General features: G+C 39.9%; 1 protein-coding gene across 1 annotated transcript in view; it reads right to left on the bottom strand.

Annotated features, from left to right (window-relative positions):
• Positions 1-9796, bottom strand: part of LOC143272512 (C-type lectin domain family 4 member A-like) — a 10968-nt gene extending 1172 nt beyond the window's left edge. The window contains exons 1-5 of the mRNA XM_076567913.1: positions 9551-9796; positions 8267-8383; positions 5037-5138; positions 2533-2678; positions 1546-1658 (exon numbers count right to left, since the gene is read on the bottom strand). Coding sequence (XP_076424028.1) covers positions 1546-1658; positions 2533-2678; positions 5037-5138; positions 8267-8383; positions 9551-9572 — 500 coding nt within the window. The 5' untranslated portion in view covers positions 9573-9796. The remainder of the gene's footprint in view (positions 1-1545; positions 1659-2532; positions 2679-5036; positions 5139-8266; positions 8384-9550) is intronic.
• Positions 9797-10053: the final 257 nt, after the last annotated feature.

Below are 10053 nucleotides of genomic sequence, written 5' to 3'. Positions count from 1 at the left end.
CCCACAGTGATGCTGGGAAAGAGAAAATAAGAGTAAGCAAGCCTCAGGATACAATGGGAATTTGTGGAAAGCAGATTCAGGTGTGTACACACCAACTGTTCTCCACCACCCATGTCTGACATGTCCCTGAAAACAGGACCACCTCACTCAATATTCTCTTAGCCTATTACTTAATTTTCTCCCAGAACACATTCCAGGGGCTACTTCATCCCTAGGTCTTGGTACCCAGGGACTGTCATTCCATGTGCTTATTTGTATGATGAAAAGGTCTTTCCTTATTCTTGTGTTTTATTAAAGTTTTTTTTTCATTTTACAATAGTGTTATTTTTGAGACTGAAGAACTACTTAAAATATCTAGATAATCCACTTATTTATGTCATTTAGGACAAGTAATTTACTGTCCTGGACTCCTACCTGTCTCCTCTGAAGACTGAGAAGGACAGTAGCATCACTACCTGTTTCACACAAAAGAAATCAGGATAGAATGTGGGAACATACTAAGATATTAAATTTTTAAAAAATTACATATGTACAACACACATATCAGATTGAGGACTTTGGATTTATGAGAAATAATCAGTTATGATCTTAAAATCAATTTTTATTATAAAGATATAACTAAAAGCTAGAGAGATGGCTAAGGAATTAAGGGTGCTTATGCTTTTCCAGAAACTGTGAGAATTCTGTTCCCAGCACCCATGTTTGCACAGTCATGCCACCTGTAACCCCAGCTCCAGGGCATCCAACACCATCTTCTGGGCTCCATGGGTACCCACATACACACGACACACACTCATATAGAGACACATAACCAATGTAAAGAAAAAGCCAAGAGGTCAGAGCTCAGAGCTAAAACCTTACCCTTCCTCCCACGGTGGCCCTACCTCTCCGAAAGAGACCTACTTCCTGTGTGTTTGTCTTTAATATAGTCTTTCTTTTCTGCCTTCTCATTGGTTGTAAACCCAAACACATGACTGCCTCGTCACTGACTGTAAGTACAGCCCTCCAGGTCTTAAAGGCATATGTCTCCAATGCTGGATGTATCCCTGAACACAGAGAGATCTACCTAGCTCTGTCTACCAAATGCTGGGATTAAAGGCGTGCACCACCACCGCCTGGCTCTTGCTATGGCTCTAATAGCTCTGACCCCAGGGCAACTTTATTTATTAACGTACAATTAAAATCACATTTCAGTACAAATAAAATACCACCATATGCACACAAATAAAAATAAATCATTCCTATTTTAAAATATAGAGAGAGATTGAAAGCATAATAAAACACACCATGGAGTAGCACCTAGGTTGAGTACCCTTGGTACTTATCATGCTACACTCTTCAAACTCAGTTTCCTCATCTGTCCTGAGAATATCAGTGACATGTGTCTCACAGGACTCCTTGATGAGGAAATGGAGATAAAGTAACTCCATCCCCAGCACTCACACCAGGAGTGAGCTGTTTTAGTTTCATGACCAACAGCTGGAACACCCTAAAGTCTTCTCATGCTACAGGACCCAGGACTCCTCTAGGTAAGTCTGGACTCACATAGCACTTTCATTGTATGGTGTCTGATCAACCCATCGCCACTGTTGGTGACCTGCACCTGAAAGCCCAATAAAATAAGCAGCATCAGGATCCAGGATCTTGGTGATGAAATCCTAAGAGGAAAGAAAGACACAGCATTCAGCCTGGATGGAGTGCTTCTTTTTCTGTTACAGAATTTGTATAAGATCTTTTAAAAGTTATTTTAACTATACAAAAGTATAGATCCAATGTGAATCACATATGGAAATACATAATAATCAAATCCTATTCATCTCTCTAGATCCATCAACAGTTTTCAAATTATAGACTGAACTCACCAAGTATACATTTTAGAGGAACACTGTGATATTTTGACTGACTTTTTTCTGGTCACACACAGATGAGAAGACAAAGAAAGGATCAAGGAATAGAAGAGCCACCCCACCCCCAGGAGTGCCATCTTCTCTGGCTGACCAGGACACAAAGTCATCACTCAGAGGTCTGATTTCCATGACACTGGAAACAATCTCAGACTCACTCCCCTCTTTTCTTCCCCAACACCATTCTTGAATGTTGTGCATGAGAGAATTTAGCAGATGTAAGCATTCTCCATTCACAACCTCAGATATTTCATTTCTGATGGTTGGCTGTGACTCTCCTGATTTGATCCCCTTCCCCTAGTCAGCTCTGGACCCTCCTCTGTTAGGCAGTGGGTACTACAGGAAGCATTAGAGAGCTGAAATCACACACTGCTCTTTCAAGCAGAAACATTTCATCCTTCCCTCCACCCTCAGGCATTGCATTTTTGTTGCCATGGTTTTTTGTGTGTTGTTCAGCTTCACTGAAGCAGGGGCAAGGTGTAGAATGCCAAGGCTGAAGCAACCTTTCCAGCTTCCTGATGGAAAGCCTTCTGCCACATCAGCAACACCCATGTCAACAAAACTCCCTCTTAGTAAAAAGAGGCAGACAACAGGCCAGGCCCAGGCCCCACTCTCTCCCAGGATGCACCTGCTCTTCCTGGCTGTGGATCACCATCAGATGAGCACCCATGCTGGAGCACTTCTCCTCACTCTCTCTCCAAGATGCCGCATCAGTGGAAATGAAGTAGCAGTGGGAACTAAATGGCTTCCAATCGTTTAGGCAACAGCTCCAGACTTCAAGTTTGTGGGAAGAAGAAAATGTAAGCGCAATGTCATAGAGTCATTTTAAAAGCTGCTTGATGTGAAGACCACATAGAAGCTGGGACTCTGGACTCTCTGTCAGGTGCCAAGAAACCCCAGTCTACCACTGTCCACACCAATGTCAGGGCCCCTTTATCCTAATGGGTTGCTGTCAGGAAAACTGAGTGTATAGAAACCTCAGATGCCCAAGACATAATGCAAAACATTCTGGGTCTCCAAAGAATAGAACTCATCATACCAAGAACCAGAAGTTCTCATATTACATAAATATATACATATTTACACATGAAAACAATAGATGCCACTAACCAAGGAAGCAAAATTTCAGAGTTAGCAGACATTTTTAATTAGTGATGATAAAAATGGTAGTCAATGTATTATAACAAGCAAGATAATTAATTATAGGTTTCATCTAAAAACTTTAATGCCCATGATATTTTTATTTTCAGGATGGAAATAAAAAGATTCTGGAAAAGGTTTTAAAAACATGTAAACCAACTCTGTGAGTTCAAGGCCAGCCTGGTCTACAGAGCAAGATGGAAGACAGGCACCAAAACTACATAGAGAAACCCTAACTCAGAAAAAATATATATATATGTAAACCATGAACAGAAAAAAGATGTAAAGAGCTGAATGAAAATTTTATATCTGAAACACATATGATAAGTATTCCAGGATGTTAATTGCATCCTGAAGGCAACAGAGATATCAGTGAACCCTCAAGGAAAAAAAAGTGAAATGAAACAGAAAAATAAAGTCTCATGTAAAAACCATAAATATCTGCAAATGAATGAAGTCCTCATAGAAATTCCAAGATTCTTCATAAGATAAATGAACAAAACAATCTCAAAATTTATAAAGAGAGCACAAAAAAAAACTGGATAGCCAAAGCAACCATGAAGAAGAAAGAATGATGATGGAGGTATCTCCAAACCTGACTTCAGGCTACGCTATAGAGCATGGTACCACAACAAAAGTACACACATTGATCAATGAACACAAAAGAGAACCACAAACATGAACCCATACAGCTACAGCCACAGGACTTTTCACTAGAAATACATATCGGAGGAAGATATGCTCTTCAACAAACTGTGCAGAGAAAACTAGGTACCGATGTGCAGAAGAATGAATCTAAATCCATATCCATTCTGCGTGAAAATGACTCTAAAATAGAGTCTAAATGGATTAAACACCTTACTTTGAGGCTTGGAACCCTGAAGTTGTTACAAAAAAAGTAAAGACAACATTTCAAGATATGGGCATAGGCAAGGACTCCCTGAATAGGACTACAGGCTTCTTTACAGCAAATAATATAGTGAGCAAAGAGAGAGAGATCTGCTGAGAAAGGCAGGAACCCCAGACAAGCTCAAATGGTCTAAAGAAACAAGTGTTTCCAAAAGGTCTCTTGTCAAAGACAATAAACAAACTGTGCCTATTTAGGGCCAGATGGTGTATTCCAAAGACATCTCAATTACAGATGTCAAAGACAGTCGAGAATCTTTACTTACCCAGGGGCAAAGTGATGGATAGCGTTAAGCACTTCCCTCTCTTTCCTAAACCTAAACAATACACATTCATCTGTCCACCTTCCAACTTAGTTTACTAGAAAAACAAATTCTCTATTTAAATCTTGAGTAAATTACACTTTGTAGACACTGAAACTGAGAAAAACACAAGAACATACACAGACCAGCATAAGAACACTCACAAACACACACACACCACACACACACACACACACACACACACACACACACACACACACACACACTTATGAAAACACTTGAGGGACTACAGAAATGGCTCAGTGGTTAAGAGTGTGTACTGCTCTCACAGAAGACTGGAGTTCAGTTCACAGGACCCAGAGCCTGTGACTCACAACCACATCTGACTCCAGCTCCAGGGATCTGACCCCCTCTTCTTCCTCTGCAGGAACTGCACTCACATACACCAACCCACACTCAGGCACGTGCATATATACGTGTATTAATTAAAAATGAAATCTTAAACACACACCATTGAGCATGACTCCCTGGAGATGCTCACATTCACACTAGCAGATTTGCTTTATTCTTTCTGGAGCTCCCCTCCGTTTATAATAAAATTCTACTCAGTCCAGTATTACTTCTCCCTCTCTGAAACTCTTCTTTGTTGACACTAGGCTGCCACACATTCCAATTATGCCTGATGGGAGACCTCTAAAAAAAACTCCACAGGAAGCTGGTACTGAGTGTGTAGTATGAAGTCATGTTCCCATAGTGCCCATTGCTGATGGAGCTACCCCAGAATCTTGTTGGAAATACTGGTTTTAAGCACATTAAGTTTTACCTTTCAAGAGTGAATGCTGTTTTGTACACTCCAACTCAATGTAATTCAGTTCTCTAATGATTTCTTTTTCATCAAGAGGCTGAGAATATTTTTTAGACAAAGCTGTAAAACAGAATAAAAACAATTCATTTTCCTGGTAGTGCTAAGAATTGACTTTTTACTTTCACTTTTTTACATTCTTTGTAGAAACGAAATGTATAAATGTCCAATTACCCGAGTAGTTAGAGCCAGCCTGGGAAAGATTCCCCATCCCCACAGAATGTGATGACTTTGGCCCCTGCACTTGGGAATTAGAATAAGATATAGAAAAAGAATCAGGTCATCCTTACTATACAAGTTAGTAGAGTTGGTTGGTTGGTTTTACTAGTTAGTTGGTTGGTTAGTTAGTTAGTTTGGCTTCGTTAGTTTGTTGGTTTAGTTAGTTGATTACTTAGTTAGTTCATTGCTAGTCTGGGCTACATGAGACCCTACCACAATAAAGACAATTTTCCACCGGGTGCTGGTGGTGCATGCCTTTAATCCCAGCACTCGGGAGGCAGAGGCAGGTGGATCTCTATGAGTTCGAGGCCAGCCTGGGCTACCAAGTGAGTTCCAGGAAAGGCGCAAAGCTACACAGAGAAACCCTGTCTCAAAAAAACAAGAAAAAGACAATTTTCCATTACTCCACAGTCAAGATTACACTACTCCTAGTGATTTATGACCACAGATATTTTCAGGAAGAATTGGAAGGACAGGACAGAACCATGACCCTGGGGACTCTTCGACAATTAATGGAGAGTACAATAAAGACTACATCTTAGGTGATAAGTTCTATTCAGTATGTGAGCACCCCAGGAAATGAGGTGAGAGATGAGCTAATCCAGAGCAGTTCCAGGTTACCTGAGCACGGAAATAAAAGCCCAACACTGATCAAAAGGACTTTGTTTTCATCCTCTTCTTTCCAGTATCTCCCTCCACCACAGCTAGCTCTGACTTCCCAGTGTCCCCATATTATCACGGAGTTCCTAACTTAAAACTAACTCACCTTTCCTCAAGAAATTGAATTTTCTTTCTTCTCTTCCTCATCTCCCACTTGTTCCTGGAGTCTCTAGATTCTGGCTTCCCCTTCTGCTAATTTACCAAACATTCCTGAACTAGATGTCAATGGCTCCTCATGACCACTGATCAGTCATCTTCCTGTGGGACTTCTCACATTACCCTGCCCACTTCTCTTCCTCCTTAACTGGTAGGAGACAGTGACTCCATCTGGTTTTGCCTGGTCCTGTTTGCTGATGTTTTCTGTGCTCTTTCCTGTTTCCTTCTACACCCACCTCTCTTAAAAATTTTGCATCCAATTCCTTCTGCATCTCTCTTTCTCCTCCAAAATCCTCTTCCTTAGTGATATTTATTGTCCCGGGTTGTTGGGGTGGGGGTGGGAATAGAAGTGGTTGTTTTGTTTTTCAGTCTGTTTTTGTTATCTGCTGCCTATAAGCAAAGGTCTTCTAAAATGTACACCTCTTCCCTAAAACATGTTAGTATGCATCAACTAAACTCTGCATCTGAGATTTAGGTGAACAAACAAAATTAAATCATCATATTCCAACCCAAACCTCCTGCTCATCTTCCTCTTCAAATTACTTCATGACTGCTAACTGTGTGAAGTCAGAATATTAAAGTCATACCTCACTCCTCTGTGTCCCCTATTCTCAGCTATCGATATTGACCAAAAAGTCACCTCCTTTTGTCCAACTTACTTCCTCTCCTGAGCATCACTCACATGATCCTTGGATCAAACCACTAGTGCTGCTCAGATGGATTCTGAATTAGTGTCCTAATTTCTCCTTCCCTTCATTTTCACACTCTGTAAGAGCACACTTCTCTAAGTCAGTTTTAATTTTATCATGGCCTGCTTCAGAGTCTTCAGTGAATCTCCATGACTGTGGCATATTTGAAACACTGGACACACTCCTTATCCTTCCCCATATGAATATCCATTTAGACTATGCCTTTGCAGTTCCCTACTAAAGAAACTGGTCTGTGTCTACATCACCTCATCTGAGCTGCCTTTAAGAGTTCTTTGGCCACTAAAATACACATGGGGAAATGTGTGTGTTCTCCATGTTGGGCTTGGCTTACTGCCACCATCCATCCTGAAAGTCTGAAGTTGCCATGGGAAGCTGGATTGTCTGTTACTGATGCAGACTCCATGAGAATGAATAAGTTCACCTAGGACCATGGGAATCTCCCAAGAGAGACTAGTCTCTGTGAAACCACCAAGCAAGAATAAATAAATAGTTCAATTAACCTACTAAGTTTTAAGTTGGTTAATGGTTCAGCAAGAGCTACTAAATAAAATAACATTAGAGGGGATACCTGTGTGATATAGTATGAGCTATATTGTGATCTAGGTCCAGTTTTGTCTGCTCCCTACAGTTTCATGCTTAGTTCTCCATGTAGCACTATACATGACAATAATGTACACCTATATTTGCCCATATTTCCCATGCCTCCACATGTCTAGGACATTGCTGGCACACACAGGTCTAGGTGTCATCTGCTCCAAGCTTTTCTTAGCCCCCTGTGCTTATTTCTTATTCCTCACCTGCACAGCATTTCCCATGCAATTTGATAAGCACTGGTTCACTTGACTGTTCTCTACATTTCCTGACATTGGGGACTGTTGATCTTTTTGGACTCTCTGATTTGTGGCCTAATATATAGTAAATGGATATTATTAATTATTGAATGAATGAATAAACATAAAATATATTTTATGCTTTTTATTTTTGATAAATTTAAAAGCCAATCCATAGAGAAATCCACTATTTCCTAAATAACTTTCAGGTCTCACATGATCTGGAACAAAAATAAATGATTAGAAGGAACTCCACTGGAGCACTGTCCCTGGAATAGCTCTGGTCACCTTCTCCATCACCATGATCACTCAAAAATATAAATATGTGTATATCCAATGGATCTGGATTCTAAATACTGCTGAGGAAATACAGATTCATCCCCAGTACTGGAACCTAACACAGATGCCCCAGGATTTCACTCTGTGACACCAACAAACACATACTTGCTTCCCAGTGTGAATGAATGACTTTTACAGAAGAGCTATTCTGAAACAGAGAGAAATTCCCAATGTCATCCATTCCTCCAGAGAGTGTCTGTCTCAGGTTTCTGGGTCACCATCTGTCTAATGAGTTCCTTTCCTACTCTGTGTTATATTCTCCCAGGGGCATACTTACTGATCAGAGCAACTGAGAATAACATTTTCAATAGCAGTAAAAATATTATGAATGAGATGAGGAGCAATTTGGAGAATCTGTGACAACTTTCATGAGTCCTGGTCTTCTTTTGAGGAGCTAAAAGACAAACCAAATTCATGTCTTCAGTTCTGTTCCTATTTCCTCTTCTTTCTCCTATTTTACTCTTTGTGCATGATAAACAATAAAAACATGATGTTTGAAATAATAGGAAAATATAATTGGAAATAATTATATTCCTTATATATTATATTTATATACTACATACATAATGTATACATATATAATTTACGTTAATTATAAAAACATTACAATGTACATAAAATCATTCATTCCTGACATTGAGAATGATTGTTATCAGTCTTTTGGTATGTATCTTTCCTAAAGTTTAAAGCTTTTACATATAAAATACGTATTTTCCATAATTAGAACACATCAATACCACTTAGTGACCATCATTTTCTTTGACATCATATCATGATATTTTTCCATTTTATTTTTATATTCTATTTTGAGACAGTGACTGGTATGTACCTTAAGTTGACTCCAATTCATTTTGTAGTCCAAGCAGGCCTCAAACTCACAGCAACCCCCCTGTCTCTAACTCCTGAGTTTTGTGATTACAGGCTTGTGCCAGCACAATTGGATGGTAATATTTCTATATTATCATGTCTTCTTTATTAGTTTTATTATGATTGCATAGTATTCCACTATATACTTTTAAAGCTTCCAGCTTGCTTCCAACTTCAAATATGCAATAGTCAAGAAGTCACATTTTATGATAAAGTCACCACGTTTTCAGTCACCACTTCTAAATGAGTTACAATACTTCCCAACCATGGATGAGGTCCTGGGTTCTGTCCCCATCACAGGAGGGAGAGAGTGAAAGAAGATACTCAACACCTGGATGCCAACAGACTATGACATGTCACCAGATAGAGGGGAAATCAGTATGTATTGGTTTAGCTTTGAAACAATTTGTTACACATGTATGTGTCTGTTTATATGTAAAAAGGATACCATAACATGGATGGTGAGTGGGATTGTACAATGGAGAAGAGAAGGTGTTGTCTTTTGCCATCTAGAGAAAATCCCACCACCCATGTTATGGTATCCTTTTTACATATAAACAGACACATACATGTATAACAAATTGTTTCCACACTTGGTTGACGCTCCAGTGACTCAGAGACATGGCCAGTGACTAAGATCATCTTTGTCCTTTACACCATCACTCACTAAGAGCAGCAGAAAATGTTTTCTTACCTGGAGGAGAGTCTGCATCCATGTCTGTGGAATCAAGTTTATTCCTGAGGTTCTTGTTAATATAAATGTTTTCTGAAAACGTGTTGAGAACCTGCCCTTACAAAGTGTATGCCATCCCTTCTTTAAAATAGATCCTGAATGAGAAATAAATGTGGCAGCAAATTGTCCCGATACCAGCTAGGGATGAGAGGCAGTAACAGACAGCGGCCCTGAGCCTGCAGCATGGGGTGCCGTCCCCTGACCTGCAAAGGGAGAATCACAGATGGAGAACACACCCAGGATCTGTATACAGTCATAGAGATACCAAGAACTCAATGGGGGAGAGAAGAAAACAGGAAGGAATGGAAAAGAGGAACCAGGCCATTAGAGAAGTCAAACTCCTCACAGAGTTGAGATTCTGACACTTGGTCTGAGCTGACCTCTACAATAAAGCCTCCATTTCCCATCTTGTGCTCTAATTCCTACTCCCACAACCTGAAGAGCTGCCTCTTAGCCTCCCTGAA

This window comes from Peromyscus maniculatus, chromosome 3, assembly GCF_049852395.1.
Source record: "Peromyscus maniculatus bairdii isolate BWxNUB_F1_BW_parent chromosome 3, HU_Pman_BW_mat_3.1, whole genome shotgun sequence".
Lineage (NCBI taxonomy): Eukaryota > Metazoa > Chordata > Mammalia > Rodentia > Cricetidae > Peromyscus > Peromyscus maniculatus.
Note: the sequence above shows the minus strand (reverse complement) of the source record. Positions and strands in the feature narration are given on the sequence as shown.